Genomic DNA, 21,380 nt, shown 5'->3' on the forward strand with positions numbered 1-21,380 from the left:
CTAGTAACTTCTCATACAGAATTTGAGTAAAGGACCCTTACTTATTTTATTATGAAGCAGTTAATACTGACAAAATGCAAAAAAACATATAGGGCATTTTATCTTCATATCTCTCAGAACAGGGAAGAAGTTTCTCCGAGTGTCTCTTTTCCATTTCTTGTTTCACTGACATTCTGTGACTGAAGCAGAGAACTGTAGTTTTTAGCAGGGTTTTGTCTCTTGCCACCTAAAGATAAGTACAGAAACATGTAGCTGTTGATTTGGATTTGCTGTTGTGATTTGAAGGCATGTAATAGCATCAGAGGACTCTACACCATAGTTTTTGACCGCCATTGACCTTGCTTTCCTTTCTATGAGAGGTGTGTGTACTAGGGTCTAGTCCCTCATGTTACTACTGTTCTTTAAATCCTGCACTGAAGGTACCTAAACATGCCATATCAGTATAGTGGATGACTTAGAATGTTAAAGACTTCCCAGCTAAGCTTCTGAAAAACCTGTCTGTAGGCATGTAAGGTTCCCTCATCTCCCTCTTTACAAACTCAGGTTTAAAGTGACGGTCTCCCATTCCACTGTCCTTGGGCTTCTTTGTTTAAAATACCATTCTTGCTTTGTATACTATTTCTTTGAAATCTACTCACAGTGGGTATACACTGATTATCCTGGAATATAGTTGAGAGCTTAAGAATTATCATCAGAGGAAACGTTCCTTATGAAGTTTCAGATAAGTGTCTTCAGACAATTCTCAAATGTAGATATAATTTTTTTTAAACCACATTTCATGGTGTTATTTTTGACTTTAAACAAATTCATGTGTGCTAACCAATCTTCTAACTCTTCAGAAATAATGTTACGACTAAGACAACTGACATGTATAGGTCGTTGTGAACAACTGTTCTTTCTTGACTCATAGTCAGTTAAATCTCCTATCTCATTAAGTATTGAAATATCTGTAGTGTTTTACAGCCAGTGCTGCATTCCTAACCTTGTATTAAGGTTGCTGGTAATACCGTGTAATTCCAAATGGCCCTAAACTCTGAAATGTTTTGAAAAGTCTGTTAGTCACACACTTAGGACGTAGTCCTGTTTTCCACTTAACAATGCTTAATTTAATGCAGGGTATGTACATAAGATAATAATCTATATTTTTCAGTGTATAATTTACTGCAATTTAATATTAAGGTTTGAATGTCTAGTCTTAGATATATAGAATAGCATATTGTCTTTATCTTCAAAGGCATTATATTGTACTTCTAGCAAGTGCACCGACAGAAAAACAGCGACTAGAATGGTGAGTATAATCCTTGCTACTTAAAAAACCAAACCAAACCAAACAAAACACCCAACAAACCATAAAAACAGCACTTCTTCCCTCCCACCGACCTTCGATACAAGGGAATATCTTTTGCATGGAGTGTCTTTGTAGTGAAACAAAGTGGAGCTTCAATGTTTCAAAATTAAATGGATGGAGTTTAGAGTTCTGAAAAAACTGTAGGAACGAAAAACCGGGAAGTGAAGGCTGTTGCTTGAATTTTTGCTTAACGTCACCGTCACATTTATTTTATGAATGCCTAGTGCGCTTTTTTAAAAAGCAGTGTGAGGAGATGTTTTCAATCACTTGAAATGCTGTTTCTCAAAACTAAAATTCCCCTTACCCATGTTTCTGCTCTCTTTTATTAGTGAAATTTTAAGATTGGCAAGTATTGGGAATTTCTTCAACTCTAAAGTTCATCTAAAGCCAAAAGAATACTGGATAAATATGTAGTAATTTCTTGCTGACTGCCCTTTACTTGATGCATAATGTCTTGCTATTTAATTCCATTTGTAAAACCAGGCCATAGAGAGAGCTGCAGGGCATTCTTAAGCTTCACTTGCATCAGTTTTTGTAACACCTTCACTGGGTTTATTGATCTGAATTAATCTGACATATGCGCTAGTTCATTAGTAGTCTCAAATATAAGTATAATGAGAATGTTGGGGATTTTATCCTGAGACATGATATTGGATACCCTATTATTCCCTATTAATGAAATCTTGCTAATGAATGACATTTATACAGGGTAGGCTTGGTGGAATCAAAAATCCGTATTCTAGTTGGAAACCTGGAGAAGAATGAATTCATTACACTGGCTCATGTGAATCCACAGTCATTCCCAGCACCCAAGGAGAATCCTGACAAGTAAGCAAAGCCATTTTTTCATGTAATAGGGAGGAGCTAATTTCAATACAAATTCATTAAAAAGTTGTTTTTATGGAATTTTAAAAGTATTAATTTTTAATGACAGCATCTAAAGGCAAACAGTCTTAAGCTCTTCTCAAGTACCATTTGTGGAATTAGCTACTCTATTCTGTTAAAGAATGTTTCGAAACCAGAAAATAAGGAAAAATATATTTTTGCTAATAACTGTATTAATTACATAATTTCTTGCTAATAATCTGTATGAGTTACTGCTATTTATCTGATGCTGTTTTAATTACAAGGCAGCACTGAGAATTGGGTAGAACATAGGCACTGTAGAACCAAACTCTTAAGTAACTTAAGTATATTTAATGTCATAAAATTTAGCAGTTGAGATGCACATCATTGAAATAATAATGACTGATGAAAGAATTTGTCAGGTTGTGGAAACAGTGGAGAGAATATTCAGATTGTTCAGGATTTTAAATGTTTTTTTGACTCCTTCCCCACTCTGCCACCCTCTCCTCCCCCACTCAAAACAGCAATTGCAGATGTGTGGGGGCTAAAAACTCTTCAAGAATTTATTTTATTTCTAGTGTAATTTCTGGTGTAATTAATTCATAAGGAATCATATTTTTGTATGAAGCATAAGAATGGGGAAGAAATTTGTCTTCATTGGGATATGAGAAAGCCTTCTTTGCCTTGCACACAGCCTTTTCCACACATCAAGTGCTTCAAGTGACAGGATGGTGCTGCCTTTTTTTTTTTTTTTGAGAAGTTAGATACATAAATCCTTAGCACCATTTTACAGCTACAACTGCCTGCATAATCCCAGGCTCTGATTAGCTCTTATTTCAGAGGACTTGATATGAGCAACACTTTTAGGAAAGGTCATCTTCCCAGTGTACACCAGGTATGTTCATTCACCTTCCCATGTGAAGGGGAATGTGTGGGCAGTTACAGCTAAGAAATTTAAGCATTGAAGACACATTTAGGTGGCAAAATGGAAGTTGCTTAGTTGGGAAATAGATTCTAATTCCTTGAAGATCTCTTAATAGTTGCAATGACTGGTTGTAGCTACACAAGAGAATCTATGCAGGAGCACAATTGAATGAAGTAATCTGCTGATGATCTTAGTTCATTTGCTGGGGATAAATGTCACTGTTTCATGACTTTTTTTATATCATGAATGAAAAAGACGTTGTTAAATCAGTTTTGTTTTTTGTCTTTTTATGGCTAACTTCCCATTGCTAGTGGAGCTAAAATGTACAACTCTTGTCTCTTGCAGCAGATAAGTTATTAAATTACTTAATTCTGCCAGTATTACATGACTGTTTTATGTAAAATTTTCCAGGGAAGAATACCGTACAATGTGGGTGATTGGGTTGGTGTTTAAGAAAACTGAAAATTCTGAAAACTTAAGTGTTGATCTTACCTACGACATTCAGTCTTTTACAGACACAGGTGAGTTTTGCTTTCTATATGTTCTGGTATTGATAAACTTGTTGAAGTTACTGTCTTTGTTCAAAATGTAGTCTTTATTCATAATGTTCACAATAGTAGTAGAATTGTATCTGGACAGAGAGTAGAAGGATTCAGCTAAGGAGTTAGAGGTATTATTTAAGAAACACATTTTCAATGAGTTTTAATTCTTCTAGACACTTCAGACTAACAGTTTTCTGTTTTCATTAAAAGTGACAAATTTTGCTCGCATCTTCAGATCTTACTAAAAGTGGTACGTTATTTTGTAATCTTTATTGAACAGACAAATTAGCATATGCGAACTACCAATCCTAACCTCAAAAATTTTGAGTATAGTTTTAAATATTTTTGTTATTTGGTGAAGCCTAATTTATCAGTGGATTAACAAAACATCTTTTATTCCATGGCGTTTTATGCTAGATAATTGATTCAATAACTTTTACTTTCATGCCCAACACTCAGTGCAGAAAAGCTTTTTGACTTTTTCTTGTATTTACTTTTTGATTCACAAAAGTAAGTTGGAACACACATAAGAAGTTTGTAAGGAAAGAATTGGTAACAGCTGGAGACTGTGACTCTCCAGGGTGTAAGGAACAATAGCTTTGACAGGTTTATCTAATAAATTTGCAGTGTTTTTTTTAAACAAATGACAGTTGAGGCTCAAGTATTCTGTGTTTATAGAGTTAAAGGAATAGGTTCAAGTGCTACCTAATGCAACCCTGGTCTCTGGATTTCCAAGACTCAGTAAGTCTGAGGAAGCAAGGGAATTGGACACCTAGATCTCCCTCCACCTCTCACACATGAATGTAATAAGTATATAGGTATATTTATAAATCATGCCAAGGTTTCAAAGTTTTTTACTGTCGTATATAGCTGCAGTGGGATGTCTCTTTCTCAGTCAAAGGGAATTTTATTTTCTTGAGAGGTGGAATATTTCTTGTGATTCTAACTGGTGAAGATGAAACTATAGATATATCCTAATTTTTGAGAATTTAGGAAAGACATAATACCTTGGCTGCTGCTTTGAAGGAGTAAAAGAATCCAGAAGTTAGTTTCTCAGGTCTTTTATTGTTTTAAACAGACATTTCACTTGTATACTTGTCAGTGATTTTTGATCTGAAAAGACTAAACTTACTTCTATAACTTTGAATGTGATTGCCTTGCACTACATTCTTGAAGTTTGTCTGAATATATGCATTTTAAATGGAGTAGCATTCCATCAAAATCATTGTAGACTGTGATGCTCAGTTTTCTTTTCAATTTGTAAATACGCTTCCTGGAGTAACAAACCAGTAAAAAATTTCTGTTTGTGTTCATGGGTTTTTTGGTAATCTGAAATTAATGTAAATCTGTCTTTATAGTTTTTAATCCATCCTAAAGACTTCTTTGCCCTGTCTTTTGGAATAGACCCCAAGATTTTATTAAAACTAAGAAAGCATTTTAAAGAATGAAAAGAGGGAATAGCTTGCTTTTTAGTGAGAGCAAGGGGAGGAAGAGAGATGTGAAGAGTGAGCTAGGTTTTCCTTCTATGGAAACTTTGGTAAGACCTAATGTCAGGAACATGAAATGCTTTAGCCATGTCTGGTTTTGCTGAGTGTGCTCCTACCTTAACTGTAACCTATATAATTTTTACAGAGGCTTTATAAGCTGCTTCAATACCAAGAATTAGTGTAGTCTCTTTAATACACAGTATTCATTGAGCATTTTGTGTGCCTGTCTCTTAACACCTTTATAATTACATCTTCACAGCCTATTCGCTGAGATTCCTTATGTTTGTAGAATTAGACAGCGAATAAGGGAGATAGCTCTTAAATTTTTGTATTTAAGATCTACAGAACAATTCTTTATTCATACATCTGCCACAGCTTCGTTCAACATTGTGTAGATGGTGTGAAAGATCAGGTTTTTCATTTTTACCTGGCTTGGACCCAGGATCCTGAGTTGCAGTTCTCTTGCTAGCACTTACCATGTTGACTTCACCAGAAGATGATCTGAGGCGAAGAGAAATGGCTTATTGCAGTAGATAAAATCCAAACAGACAAAACCACTAAAACAACCATACAAGAGGAAAAAAACACAACAAAACCCAAACCAAACAACGCGAAACAAAGCAACAAACCCCCGCCAACTAAACAGAAGAAAACCTGAACATAAATCTTTCTTGTATAACAATGCAGTGGTATATGAGTAGCCAGAGTGATTTGTAATATATTAGCTGACACTCAAGCATTCAACACCTGAATTAGAACCTGTTTGTTGCAGGAGGTGTGTTAATAAAATCAACTGTGAAGAAAACAGTTTTATATAAATACTGTAATTCTTATGAGGAAATTTTATTTTTATCTTTAGTCACTTTGAGATGAAATGAACAGTTTGCTTCAGAGCTCTTACTGATAAAAATTATTAACAGTGTAGTTTAGTATGCTTGCAAGATATTTTTCTTGAAAAACAGGTCACCTGTTTCCAAAGTAACATTTGTGTTTGTACTGTCAGTGCTGGCATAGTAGTCAGTTCGTTTTCTTCCTCCAGAACAAGAAAACGTTTTCCTTGTTCTTGAGGGTAATAAATGCTCTGAAATGCAATTTGTTTCTGCCTGGGCAAGTAAGTGGACTTTGCAAACTGCTTCAATATGCCATAATGTTATTCTAATTGTGTAGTTTATAGGCAAGCAATAAACAGCAAGATGTTTGAGATGGATATGAAGATTGCTGCAAGGCATGTGAAACGTAAGCAACTTCACCAACTGTTACCTAATCACGTGCTTCAGAAAAAGAAAAAGGTAATCTTGGCTAATTTTTGAGACCAGTAAAAATACCACTGAGAAATGATTTCTCAGCTTTTTAGACTTACTAATCAGAGAACTAAAATCACATTTTAAAGTCCTAATTTTCCCTGCAATGTGATCTCCTTTGAATGTAGCGGTATTAATACATGCACTAAATATAACGTTAGATTTCCCAGAACATCAACAACATGGATAGTATCTTCAGGTCTGGCTGAAATACTATATTTTGTCTGCCTTCCTAAACTAAACAGATTTAATACAGTGTAATTAATAAGGGTTTTAATCTCTCTCAGCATTTTAACATGCAGATTACTTAAAGGAAGCATCTGTAACAGTACAATAGAACAACCAGACAAGGGATTCTTGCTATCTCTAGCTCTTTTTTCTTATATTAGATTTTTCTCTCAGGCTCCTTCCTAAATGTAAAATTGCCAATCATCAAATAGAAACAGAGTAGAATGTTGAACTGTTTGCTGCCTTTTTGTCTCTTGAGACAATAGTCTGTTTCTTTAACTGATATTGAATCGTTAGAGATAATTTCAAGGAAAGTATTCTTCAACCTGCAACTTGGCAGCTTTTGGTATCATGTGCTCTTTTAATTAAAAGTAAAAGATTAAATTATAGTTTTAACATCAGAAAGTTGCCCATTGTCTGGCTGGGATTATTTTCTCCCTCAATGTATAGTTTAGTTAACCTGTGGCCATATATGAGAATGGTAGCAGTGGTGTTTAGTTAAGGTGCTGTGCTGGATATTGTTTACTTTCAGTGGAGCCAGGAAGAAGGGGTTGGAACATTGAATTGAACAATTCAGTCTATTTCAAAATCCCTGCTGCTTTGTATTAGTTTAGTCTGAGGGCACTATGGGTTTGCTGGTTTTTTTGGATAACTAAACCGCTGTTATGTATTCTGTGTTAAGTACATTAACATATTATTCAGATATGAATCTGAATAATATGCTTTTTCTGTCTATAGCTGTTCTATATCAAGTGCTGTTTTAAAGAATAGGAAGTCTTTATTGTCACCAAGTGTAGATCTGTTTCAGAGGACAATGTAAATATTTAGTAATACATCTCTAAGTAGTACTATGTCAGAGGAGGGCTTTTCTTCTCTGCAGACTAAGTTCAAATCAGTCTCTAAATTCTTTTTATTAATTGTGGGTTTGATGTACATCAGTTACTTTAAAGTTAATGGAAGTCCACAAAAATCAAAGAAACTTGAAATAAAGCTGAAAATACATTTACGAAATACAATAACTGTTTCTGGTTTTGGACATGTTTGGTTCAGACAAATCTGTACCAGAGTTGTGAACATGAAAATGTAAATGCTTGTCGTGACAGGATAGTCAATTACTTACATGTAAAAGGATTTGAAAATTGTCTATTTATGTTTGCATTTTGAAATTACCTGAATCTTCATTGAGTTTTAAACCTTTAATTAGACTAATGGAATTTGCCTTCTGGATTGCAGCATTCGACAGAAGGGATCAGGTTGACAGCTCTGAATGACAGCAGTCTTGACTTGTCTATGGACAGTGATAACAGCACGTCTGTGCCTTCACCTACTAGTGCTATGAAGACGAGTCCATTGAACAGTTCCGGAAGTTCTCAGGGGTAATGGAGACTTTCAGTCTTGTTGCTGCTCTCAGTTCCTGAATTACTTGTGTTAAAAGCATGGCAAATACTGCATGTGTGAGTACAGTTACCAGGTTGTGACTGTTCCAAACTGGAGATTGTAGACACTCTTATTTCCCGTTGGAGCACTAGAGCAGCAGGCTTAAATTTCGGGGATAGTTAGTGTGGCACTGGACTTCAGATGAGGAATTATAAAATGGGGTAAAAAATGCTTAGAAGAGCACAATGATCTAAAAACTTGGGTGCTGCAGTAGGAGGCTATGAGAGGTAGTGAGCAGGAAACTGAGGTGATATGGTGAGGAAGTGTTACATGAGTTTTGGATCCAAGTATGAGACAGTAGAGAAGTTTAGGCTTTCTGTCTTGGAAGTCAGTAGTGCTGCTGCTATTACTGATGATATCTATGCAAATTAAATTTAGGAACATAATTTTCCGTTGTATTTTCAAAGTATATTTGTTTTTCTTAACTCTAACTTTCTGTATTAAGTCTTTTCCTACCTAAACTCCAATTTGCCCAAATAAATCACATTTACTCTCTTCAAGAGTCTCATGTTCTTTTATACAAGAGAACTTATCATCAATCTCCTACAATTCTGCAGTATTACGTGTATACTACAGGACATTGTGTAGGATGAAATACTAAACTTCATTTAACTTAGTACTTTTGCCAGTGCTTATTTAGTTAGTCTTCCCTGGTAAATGATAAAGTGGTAAATGGTAAACACTTACTGTGCTATTAAAACAAGTCTGTGATATCTAGGATGTCACACTTGAAGTGGATACTGGCCTGCTGATTTTAGACACACGCTGCTTCCTAATTTCTTAAATTAAATAAAGAACCTTTTTTTGGTCATGGGAAGCCCCAGGCCTTTGCTTAGGAAGTCCAAACTGAAATATTGTATAATGGTGCGTGTAGATTAAAACCAAACTTTCTATTTTAGTCTTTCCACACTGGTTTTGTTTCATCTTTCAGGAAATAGTTTTTTCCCCATACCTTATTTGGGCGGATATTGCCTTAATTTTTGCCTTTTTTTAAAATGCAGCTTCTTCCTGGTCCAAAAACCATCATTGAAGTGGTTTAAATTAAATATTTGAAATAGCTTCCACTGCTTGAGTTTGCTAGTAGATTGCCAGTGCTCATTTGAATCTTTTTACTGACTTAGTAAGTTCTGCTCTGTAATGTAGGTGAAATATCAGCTACAGTTGCTGACCGTACAAGGCAGGTCATGTAGCACCATAGCTTTACTACTGTGTTCAGCATTTCATAATTTTTCTCTTTTTAGCAGAAGCAGTCCTGCGCCAGCTGTAACAGCAGCATCTGTGACCAACACACAGGCTTCTGAAGTCACTGTGCCACAAATAAATTCCAGTGAAAGCTCAGGGGGTAAGTAAAATGGCATAGCATATTGTTCCTATTGATTTTTTAGTAAAGTTTATACGGCAGTTTTTCTTATAGTTTGAGTCTTCTAGTCTTAGCATGTGCCGTAACGTTTTTTTCTTGATACACAGAGTTAACTAATTTCTTTAGGACTCAGAAAATCATGCTGGAATATTTTATGCCATTATGTTTACTTCTTTTATTCTTGGGGATTTATATTTGCCATTCACAAAAGCAGTAGTTTTCCAATGACCTGTTGGAGGTTTGTAGTTCAGTTGGTTAAATGAGGAAAAACTACTTAGAACTGGAAGAGCAATTTTTATATTTATTTTTAATTCATTTTGTAGTTATACTCGCGATGGATCTGTACTGTCTGTAGTCTGTGCTCCCTGTTCCTGCTCCTTGTGCTTCATGAAATTGATTCTAGGAATGAAAAAGACTCAGATGTAAGCAGAACACATGTTCCTTACTGATGTCTGTTCAGATATGTCCCACTGTGTGTGCTGATTTTATCCTCCATTTTCTGCAAGAAAAAGTACACTTTACTTAAAAATAAAAATTTGACTCTTTGATCAAAGAATAAAAGCATCTGGTGAAAATGTTCTCTTAGCAGAGTCAGCTACTCCTTGTTTTTGATGGAGCTTTAGCTGTGTACAAGGAGCAAGTCAAAAATAGATGGAAAAGGGTAGCAACTGGTTAGCCTTTCAAGATGAAATATCTCATTTCACTCTTGACATGTGGGATGGTGGAGTGTTTGTCCATGAGCACTAAATTCAGCTTAAATGACATGACCGGTTTTTGGATTTGAAAGCATATCAGTTTATCATTCTTGTATTCTGGTTAATGAAAATGTTAATCACCTGATAGTTGTTAATGAAAAATTTCCTCAGTATATTTTTTCTCATCCTGGAGCATCTCCCTATGTGTGCTTATGGGTTTGAGGTAGGCAATTGATGAGATCGAGCTTTGTCATATGGAGCATTTTTCAAAACTATGTATATAATGTGAGTTCTTTATCTGATGCTCTGTGATGACTTTATATTTGTCATTGTGTATCTAAGCCTGAGAAGCGATAAACTTTGGTTTTGAGTGACAAAGCAAGTATCAAACTGCTCTTGGATTTGATTTAAGGTAGTCTTGGCAATGCACAGTGGCTGAGTACAGAAGCAGTAAAACTTCTTTGGGTACCATGAATAACACAGTTGTATTAGTGCAGAGCTTTGCCTGTGCTAGTATAGCCTACTGTTAAGCAGGGTTAATTAGACTAAGCAGAGTGTCACTGACATGGCTACTCTGGGTTTGGTACAGGAATTCTCCCTCAGAATCGTAGGCTGTTAAGGGGTTGGAATGGACCTTAAAGATCATCTAGTCCCAACCCCTCCTGTCATAGGGACACCTCCCACTAGACCAGTTTGCTTATGGTCTTACCCCGACTGGCTTTGAACACTGCCAGGATTGGGGCATCCACAACCTCCCTGGGCAACCTGTTTCAGTGTCTCACCACCCTTACAGTAAAAAATTTCTTTCTAATATTTAGCCTAAATTTCCCCCTTTCAATTTGTACCCATTACTCCTTGTCCTGTTGCTACAGTTCCTGATGAAGACCCCCTCTCTGGCTTCCCAGTAGTCCCCCTTCAGGTACTGGAAGGTTGCTATGAGTTCTTCAGGCTGAACAGCCCCAACTTTCTCAGCCTATCTTTGTAGGGGAGGTGCTCCAGTCTTATTATCGATTTCGTTGCCCTATTCTGGACTTGCTCCAACAGTTCCATGTCCTTATGTTGAGGACACCAGAACTGCACACAGTCCTCCTGGTGGGGTCTCACAAGAGCAGAGTGGAGGGGGAGTATCATCTCCCTTGACCTGCTGGCCACATTCCTTTTGATGCAGCCCAGGATTCTGTTGGCATTCTGGGCTGTGAGCATACACTGCTGCCTCACTGAATTTTTCACCGACCATCCCCCCCAGGTGTTCTCAGGCTCCTCAAGGCTGTTCTCAGTAACTTCTCCAGCCAACCTGTAGGTGTATCTGGGATTGCCATGACCCAGGTGTGGGACCTTGCACTTCACTTTATTCAGCTTCATGAGGTTTCCATTACCCCACCTCTCAAGCCTGTCCAGGTCCCTCTGGATGGAATCCCTTCCCTCCAGTTGTGTTGGTTGCACCACACAGCTTGGTGCTGTCAGCAGACTTGCTGAGGGTGCACTCAAGCTCGAAAATGAGCTTGAAACTAAACTGTGCTGTGTATGCATACCTGCTGTTCCAAACTTGATGCTTATACCATTAAGTCTACCATTTCCTTGGTGCCTGCTTGATACCAGTGGTTTTGAATAGAGACCAGAAATATCAGTAATTGAACTGAAATGATTGTGCCAACTCATCTTGTTGAAGATCTTTAAATTATTTATCCATAGGTACTTCAAATGAAAGCATTCCTCAAACTGCCACACAACCAGCCATTTCTCCACCACCAAAGCCTACCATCTCTAGAATTGTTCCCTCAGCGTATCTATTAAATCCATCACCAAGAACTTCAGGAAATGTTGCAACAAAAATGCCTAGCCCTGTCACAGCAGTGAAAAGGACATCTTCTCCCCATAAAGAAGAGTCTCCTAAGAAAATTAAAATTGAAGAGGTATTTGAGATTTTGACATCATACCACAGCAATGTTCAAAATTTTAAATATTCATTTCACCCACAGAGTGCTGATTCTCATATTTCAGATTTCAGATATTCCTACTCTGATTGCATTGCTGCTTGATATTTTTTGCTTGCTAAGGTGTTAGTACTTTTATTATGTTGATATTCATCATATGACACATGTACTACATTAGCACAAATGCTTAGGTGCTAAATTCTTGTCTTAAAAGCAATTATTTTGGTAAGACTATAACATGCTAAGTCTTACAACTAATTCTGTCCTCAAAAACACTTTATGACCTTATTGTCTTGTTGATTTTTAAAAAAAAAATTCTTTATGTTTTGTAATAGTTTGTGTTTGCATTTCAGCAGGATGAAATAAGTGAAGATACTAGCTGTATAGATTTGAATGAACATGAAAAAATGGAAGCTAAGGTATCTATGACTAGACCATATGATTTTGTGTATATTAATTGGGACTCTTTCTTGTGAAAACTACTGTGTTTCCCTCTAGGAATGACTAAGGGTGTGTGGAGATATAGACTCTCCAGTAAAGATATCAAAACGGATGTTATTTTCTTAACGTTTGTCAGTATTGATGAATTGTGATTTCTTTGCTGGTCATTCATATGGTATTAGGCAAGGTGAAAAAATTGGTGATGATATTTATGTATCAATTTGTTTAATCAGGTAATGGATTTGTCAATATGCTGTGTTTTGCCTAATGTATAATTAGTTAAAGAACAGTTACCCTACGTAACTGAGAATCCCAAAGCCGGGTGCTGCCTTGTTCACTTTTTAGACTAAAAAATATTTCAAGTGATGGTAAATCTTTTCTGGCAGTGAAATTATTTTATGAAGTTACAGCATACCTTTGGGGGATTTCAGAGATTCAGTGTGCCCCTCCAGTATCTTGTAATTTAGCAGACAATTTTTCTGCTTAGTGGTGAACAGAAAGGGTGGCAGTCTCTCTTTAGCCTTATGATAGCAGCTCTCCACTTGGGCATATACGTTTTTTATATGCATGTTCTGTTATCTTCGGAAAACTCTGAAAAATATGCTCAAACTCGTGTTAAAGTGCTTTGGTTTATAGCTTCAACTCCCTTAAATGAGGAATTGTGTCTTGTTTTGTAGTCACCTTGAAATCTCTTTGAACTTAAGACAGGTGAGGGCAAAAATACATGTAAGCACTTAATCCTTGCTTCGAAAATAGATCCTCTGGATACAGGTCAATGTAAAAGACATGGGTAATCCTATTAGCTTTTACTGGCAGTCTCTTCTAAATCTTTTGTCCTTCATATACATGGAAGGAAATGGAGGAATGAAATTTTTTAATTAGCATAAACATAGGGTTTTTTTCCATTGAAATGCAGACTTTTTTTAGGGTATGGTTACTAAATGGTACAATTTTAACTAACAGACTGTTTTTATTAAAATGAGAATGTGCCATTGTCCTGCTTTAGCCCTGTAGTCCCACTGTTGTACCTGAAAAACAGGCTCTGCTACTCATCTATTAATTCAGAAAGTTGATTGAACCCATTAAAGCAGCAGGAAAACTTTTATGACAGAGTGGCAAAAGTAGTGGAAAAGCAGTTGAATTTTCAACAAATTCTGAAGCTTTTCCCATGATCTTCCTTGATAATACACTTTTTGTCTTAATGGAGTTGAATTATTAATGTTTTCCTATAGGATTCTGTATAAAAGATGTTAAGTGGTTAAAGTGACAACTGAGAAGTGATGTCGCTTATGTTGATGTCAAATTCCTAATCAGGGAAACAGTTTCTAATGTGGTGATTCCTACATTATAAAAGGAAGAGTATCAGTGCAGCAAGCACCAATGCTTGCCTTTTCCTTTTGCTATATATGCACAATATAAAGCATTCTGGTTAGTGGAGATCTGTATAAGTAGCTTTTATAATGGGAAGAGTTGTAACTTTGGTGATACTTTTAATTTTTTCAGGAGCAACCTGAGACAGAAGTGAATGTTAATTCTCAAGCAGAAACTCTTCAGACAACTTCTCTGCAAGCTCCTCAGGTACTGTTTTTAAAAGCAATACCTCCATGTGTGTTTGCACTGATCTGTGGTGAAAGCATTGAAATTGAAATGAGTCCAGATGCTAAAAATAAATGTAAAATTTTAAATATAAATCCATTGTATGGAAAACTACTTGTTACTGTCACAATTTTTGTGTTTTAGATGGTCATTGATCTTATTGAATGTGCATTGTAGCTAAACATGTATGGTTTGCCATACAAACTGACTGAAGCTGGATTCGCTCTTCTGAATTGTGCCTTCAAAGTAAGGGGCTCAGTTTATTCCTTTGTGCTTTGCACATCACAGAATAATCCTTTCTAACAAAGAAACAAATGCTTTAAATAGCAGCTGCTCAAAGATATTGAGGTAGAGGTTGAGAATATCTGAAACGTGACTTCAGATTCTGATATTTGGTATGAGAGAGAAGTTGTGATCTTGTCATTCCTTAGCTAGCTGTGTTGCTTCACTGCAGGTGTTAAAAGTGTAAGGTCCATTGGATAAATAGACATTGAGAATTCTGTGCCATTCACTTAAATTTTTGTTTCTGTTGGTTTTTTATAACAACTTTTAGAGAGCACATCTTTGTCTTACTAGCATTTTTAAGCTTCTCTTAGTGCTCTACTGATTAAAATTTCACTATCACAAAGCATTTTATGCACACTTGAATCATTAAATGATGTGTAGTAAATATATTGGTTGAAAATGGAGATCTATTGCAATAGTATTTAATAGTATTTCTTATTGGATGTTTTGAACTATATGAACAGTACTGAATATAAAGATAACAAGATTGTTTGGGAAAAACTGTAGATGCTACATGGGCTCTCTGAACTGCTTCAGGGAAGTTTTTAGATCATTTAGTAAGTACACCAAGTTTATTTCACCTGTTGTTGAGGGGTGATTGTATAAAGCTTGTGTAGTTGTAGCAAAAGTAATCTGGAAACTACAAAAGAATGGTGAGCCTCTTGTGTTGTTTTTCAGTGTTCTCACTGACTTTGTTTAAAACACTGCCCATGTTGCAGAAAATAGTAACATATCAAACCACAGATCAGGACTGACCAGAGTGGGTTACTGGGGGCAGGGACAAGGCAGGAGGTCAGAGCTGTTTTGCCCTGGGTCCTTGTTGCATTGTGCTTTGCTACTGATCAGCCAGTGTTAACTCAGTTGATTTTTTTTTTGTTTGTTTTTTAACAAAGCAACATTTTAGAGCAGTCATTTTGATGCAGCTTTCCCCATGTATAAAGTTTTTCTTATATTAATTTTGACTGTTTATAACATAAGAAAACATTTGATGTGAAGTAAGACATAATAACTGGGTTATTGGGATGGCAAATACTGTACCACAGTGGAAGAGAAAATACTTTAGAAGGTAATAAAACCCCCATCCCAACATTAGAAGCATGTAAGGCAAGTAAGAAATTAATCAATCACACTCAATCTTGAGAGAGTTTCTTTTCTGTGTTTTCCTGTAGTTGGCTTTAGATACAATTTTGCTTAATGGTATTTAAGTCTTAAGTGAGAAAAAAGTGTTCAGACTATTGTCAAGGTGGAATTCTTAACTCATTCATACAGCGTGTTTTGTGAAGTTTGTCATACCTCTTTTCTCATAAATGTAAACCAATATGAAAAACTGGAAATTTGACTGTAAAGAGATTTTCAACAGTCAGGACTGTGAATGTATGAAAACACATACTTTGCATTGGGGACAGCTTTCATCACTCATCTGTAAGGGGCAGAGACTTAACACTGAATTGTTAAAAGGATTTTTAAATACTAAACATGTAGTTCAGATAGTAGATGTCACTGATCAAGCAACCTTTTTATGTGGATATTATGTTTTACTATAATACAGGTTATTAGTAGGCTCAGCTTTCTGCAGCACTTGCGAATTTCTGGCAGTTGTTGAAAAGGGTAGTGCACACAGACTCTTGTACAAATTTTCTTTAGTAAGGACTATGTAGGCAAAGGAAATATCTGCTTCTATATTTGATTTGTAATTATCCTTGTCTTCATATATTCCTAAAAAGTCTTCTAAAGATCTTGGTTTTGAAAGTTAATGCCAATTACTACAAAATTTTTCTTTTTAATATTTACAGAGTTAAAATACAACCAAACTTCTTCTTTTCTTTTCAGAAAACACCCAGTACAGACCTTTCAGATATCCCTGCTCTCCCTGCAAATCCTATTCCTGTTATCAAGAATTCAATAAAATTGAGATTGAACCGGTAAAAACAACCTCAGGGGTCCATAAACAGTATCTGCCAACTCAACCTGTTGTCTTCTAATGCTAGAAAAAAAGGAGAATGGAGGGTGCAAGACTAGAACATAATCGCAAGTGGATTTAGGTATATTTTGTGCACTTCCCTTTCTGGACTAAAATTGCCGCTTGATTGGAAGTCCAGGTTAGTATGTGAAGCCAGGAGTACAATTAATGTGTTAGCAACAGTTGCATTAAATATTTTGAAGGATTACTGCCTTTAAAAACATGAACACTATTTGTAGCCATATTTGACATTCTGATTGAATTTGTTTGAATTGTTTCAAAATTGAGATTAAACTGGCATAAGAATCCCTTAATGCACTTTTATGTACTTTTTTTATTGGAGTATGACTAATTTTAGATCTTTAGCTGATACACTTTCATTTTATTGAAGAATCTCTTCAACAGTAGTAATTTGCAAATTGGATGACATTCTGTGATGTACTATACATTGAAAACAAAGTGCATAGTATATTTACTTCAACTGCCATCAAGCAGCAGTAAGTCTTTAAAATGTAATGTCAAATCTTGGGGTTATAACTTGAGGAGGTAATTGGGAAGTTTTGGTATTGGTGGGACATGATTAAGATGTGGTCTACTTTTATTTATAGGATTATTTTAAGGTGCATACAGATCAGCAATCAAACAGTAAATAAACTTTCTTTTGAGCTAATTGAACTCCTTATTCCCTTTTTTGATCCTTTTATTTCTTGGGAAAAGCTTTTGCATTTTATGTTCTTTTTTTTTGGTGGGTTTTTTTAATTATTTTTTCAGCTTGTATGCACCATATAGGAGAACAGTTATTTATACAAAATAAAAACAAGCCATGTACTCATTTGGGTTCCCCCCTGCTTCTTACCTAGTCATAATACTTTGTGGCCTCTAGGCACAAATTCAAAATTTGTCCCATGACTAAAGTGTTTAGGTAAATATTGTGTGCCTGTAAAATACAACACCTGTCTTGATGGCCTTTGAATCACTAAATATAAGATGATTTTTGTACACTCCATAAGGGTCCTATATGCATTAAAAAGCTTCAAATTTTAAATAAACGCAAAAAGACTTTTCCCTAAGAATTTTAATCTTTTTATTTTTAGATGGCTCATCAGAAATAGTTTTACATACTGAACAACACCGAATTTTTAAAAATCATATTTCTAGTAAGCACTTGACATCTAGTAAGCTCTCTTACTCCTATTTTTTGTTCTTGTAGTCCTATCAAAAAAGTAACAGCCTTTTTCTTTTGAAAAAACTGAAGCTCTCATGGCAAAGAACAGCAGTATTTGAGGAACATGAGGGATACCAACAGTAATACCAGATGTAGATAACAAACTTCATGTTACTATTACTTAAGTCTGAAGTATGTGGGATGTCAAATCATACTTCCCATACTTTGATTAGCATGTTTTACGAGCTCCCTTCTCCCATTGTGCTCCATCCTATTACATGTGCATCTTTCATGTTAGAGTTAAATTACTTACACTCTTCCCCTTATCCTTCTAAATTAATTCTCCAAAGTCAGAGTGTAGCTTATCTTTTACTTAGGCTGTGCAGTAACTGAAGGGGTTTTTTTTTGCCATTTGTCTAAGATGTCTAGTATACAATATTTCTCTTTTCCTTGCCCTGTGCAGCCTGCTGTCGTCCACCCCCCAAAGAAGGTTATATCTTAACAGTTGAAGTGTACAAGCTGTCTGTGTATTTTGTGTAGCTATGGAGTTTAGATTGAAATTGCCAGGCACAAATTTAGTCTTGTCATTTTGTTTACACATCGGAAAAATCTTTTTCATTTTATTAAACGTTTCATGTAACTGCACCCAAGTTTTGCCAAGCTGGAAACTTGGAATCTTTCTGTATAGTGACTTTTTAATTCTAGTTTTCATAACCTGGAGATCAGACTGTTGCTTTCGCATGATGTACGTAGTGTCTCATGACTGGAGTTTGCTTTGTTTTATAGTATCTGTACTCCTTGTATTTTTCAAGAGCTATTTTGTAAACAGATGATGTATTTCTCCATTGAAAACACAATAAAAAACAGCACAATCCCATGGTTGTCTGATTTTTTCTGAAGGTACTAAATTGATTTTACTTTCTTAATTCATACTCGGCTCTTAAATTTTCTGCTAAGTGAAAATACAGTACGGCCTAAAAGAAATCCTATTTAGAGAAGATTAATTTATGTTTGCTATGGGAAGTGGAAGTAACACTCAGAAGGATTTTGAGTTGTAGTCTGTTAAAGGGAAAGGTTGTGGATTGTGCAGTGGCTTGGTGGGGACAGAGTTTATTCTCAAAAACACCCTAAGCATTTTAAGGGCATCCATTCCTTCTCCCCTGATTAGGAATCTGTCTTAAATTCTTCAAAGCTGACAAAACTAAAAGAAACATGTGCCTAGACAATTTAAGGCTACACTATTTTCTTGGGAAGTCTGAACTTCATTTTTTTAAAAACATTGGCTGTAAGTTTTGGCACCACACACTTGCTTTTCTTAGAAGTGCTTATTCCTTATGTCAGCAGATGGCACTGTTTCTCTTCTTGTCGAATAGTTTGAGTGTGCCCTGAAATAAAAGTAAAAATTACAAGTAGCTGTGCACCACTTGATTGATCTTTGTATCAGCATGAGACCAATCCTCCAAATGCTTGATGTGAGTTAACTTTAACAAGTAGTCTCCTTTTGACTGAAATTTCTTTAACTGCTAAAACCACTGGTGATTATGGTCTTCATATTATAATTGCCCTGCCTAAAACAATAAACCTTTGTGTTGTATATATTTTTCACAGCATGCAATTGTTTGCCTTGTTTAGAACAGATTAATCATCTTTATATCTTGCCCAGCACACCTCCCTTTCATCACGGCTGATGATGTTATTTATGGCTTATCTTTTATTTTCTCTGACCAATAAAAATCTGCTAGTAGATACACAAATTTAGTGTTTAGTGTTTCTCAATCTACTGCCAATAAGTCTCAATAGCTTGTTTTTCTGAGTTACCCATCATCAGCCTCCAGAAGTAAGTTCACAGACTCATAAGAATTCAAAAACAAAAAGCTGAAAATTACTGTTGTAGCCAAAATAATTAGCATTAATAAGCCATGGTTTAACAGATGGCTTCAGACATACTGATTTGAATCAGACATTTGAGCTGATGATTTCTAGCTGAAGTTGTGCTTCCTTGATGTAGGTAGTATGTGTGCATGCCACTTTTTAATGCACTAAGAATTGCATTTCTTGTGGGTTTTGGTTTTTTTTTTTGGTTTGGTTTTTGTTCGTTTGTTTTAAACTGCAAAATCTTTAAACTTGAAGCTATAAGTGTATGGTAACTGCATAGTAATTAATATCAATTGATAGTAAATGTGCCTTAATGGGAGAATGAATTTTTATCAACAGAAAGTTAAAACAGTTCTTCAGCCTCTAGAATAACCAAAAATAATTCAGCAAGAACACAGTAGATATTGCTGAACCAGAACCTATACTTAAATGCACGAAAAACTACTGTGGTAGTTACTGAGGAAGCAGAATATCACAGAATATGCAGAGTTGGAACGGACCAACAAGGATCATCGAGTCCAATCCTTAGCCCTGCACAGGACCATTCCCAAGAGTCATGCCATGTGCCCAAGAGTATTGTCCCAATGCTTCTTGAACTCTGTCAGGCTTGGTGCTGTGACCACTTCCCTGGGGAGCCTGTTCCAGTGCCCAGACACTCTCTATGTGAAGAACCTTCTTCTAATATCCAACCTAAACCTCCCCTGACACAACTTCAGGCCTTGTCACTGGTCACCACAGAGAAAATATCAGTGTCTGCCCTTCTTCTTTCCCTCAAGAGGAAGTTGTAGACTGAGGTCTCCCCTCAATCCCCTCCAGGCTGAACAGAATATGTTTATCCTCTCGTAATAGATATTATTTGGAAGTTGTGTGCATTTCTACAAAAGATATTTTGCATGTTGAAGTGATGCTGGCATCATTTATGTAACTTTAGGAACACACTAGTCAAGTACCTTTGCTGTGATTAATCTCTCTGCCATCGTTGTGGCTGAACAATACTTACCATATATTATAGCTGAATACTTTGTAGGTTCACTTTGTTTACAGATCCAATATTCATATTGGAAAAATGTCAGTAATAAACTGGTTTTAGTTTAATAATCTTAGTAGAAGTAAGTATCTCTTCAATAGAAACAAACCCTCTTGGGTTTGTTGGTAGAGGCAGATGCAGTTTGATACGTCTACAAAGTTCAAACTAATGATATGAAATGCCTACAAACATAAACCATTTGCTAATATTGTCACTGAAAGAATGCAAACTTTGATATGAAACTTCAGAGGGCATGTTTTATTATGAAAAATACAGTGAACCACTGCTGGATATTCCATCTGCTTTTTTTGATATTTAAACTCTAATGGTTTTTTAATAAAGTTTAGGTATATTTGTATTGTTCTAAATAAATTCTGGAATGCTCTTTTTAGGTAACTTTTTTTTCTGCCTCCCATACTTAATGAATTAAGCAGATCACAGTTCCTATTCAGCAAGTCTGGATTTCTTAATTACCTAAGTATTCTCGGATTGTCTCTATTCTAATGCCATGTTTCAAATAAACAAAGAATGACAATGTCCTACACACTTTATTAAGTTTTTGCCTCATAAACTCTACTAAATTCTGAAAAAGTCAAATTTAACAGTGTACTGATGGTTGGGAAAAAATGTTTGATGGTGTACGTAGATTTTTTAAGCTTGGGTTTTGCAGTAAATTACTTCCTCTAAGCAAGAGCCAAAATCCAGGAAAGTAATAGGAAAGGATAAAGAGGAAAATTACTTTTGATGTAAGGTGATAAAAACCCCAGCTTATTGGGTAAGGAAAGCTGCATGCATTTATTTAACTTAAGAAACTAGCCAATGCATTTAAACTGCCCCATAATAACTGTGGCCCACACAGATACTGGACAGCTTACAAGTGCAAGTGTCTTTTTGTCTGCTTTATTTGTGATCTAGCACACCCATTTCA

General features: G+C 35.7%; 1 protein-coding gene across 4 annotated transcripts in view; it reads left to right on the top strand.

Annotated features, from left to right (window-relative positions):
• Positions 1 to 18,427, top strand: part of PAPOLA (poly(A) polymerase alpha) — a 44,744-nt gene extending 26,317 nt beyond the window's left edge. Inside the window, exons 13-22 of one of the 4 annotated variants that reach the window (XM_064659100.1) lie at positions 1,235 to 1,288; positions 2,057 to 2,176; positions 3,531 to 3,640; positions 6,316 to 6,437; positions 7,911 to 8,053; positions 9,356 to 9,456; positions 11,862 to 12,082; positions 12,460 to 12,522; positions 14,048 to 14,122; positions 16,256 to 18,427. In XM_064659100.1, coding sequence (XP_064515170.1) covers positions 1,235 to 1,288; positions 2,057 to 2,176; positions 3,531 to 3,640; positions 6,316 to 6,437; positions 7,911 to 8,053; positions 9,356 to 9,456; positions 11,862 to 12,082; positions 12,460 to 12,522; positions 14,048 to 14,122; positions 16,256 to 16,351 — 1,105 coding nt within the window. In that variant the 3' untranslated portion in view covers positions 16,352 to 18,427. Of the gene's footprint in view, positions 1 to 1,234; positions 1,289 to 2,056; positions 2,177 to 3,530; positions 3,641 to 6,315; positions 6,438 to 7,910; positions 8,054 to 9,355; positions 9,457 to 11,861; positions 12,083 to 12,456; positions 12,523 to 14,047; positions 14,123 to 16,255 lie in introns of all 4 variants that reach the window. The other 3 variants (XM_064659101.1, XM_064659098.1, XM_064659099.1) reach the window with 3 other exon arrangements.
• The last annotated feature ends 2,953 nt before the right edge of the window (positions 18,428 to 21,380 follow it).

Source organism: Pseudopipra pipra, chromosome 6, assembly GCF_036250125.1.
Source record: "Pseudopipra pipra isolate bDixPip1 chromosome 6, bDixPip1.hap1, whole genome shotgun sequence".
NCBI classification, from domain to species: domain Eukaryota; kingdom Metazoa; phylum Chordata; class Aves; order Passeriformes; family Pipridae; genus Pseudopipra; species Pseudopipra pipra.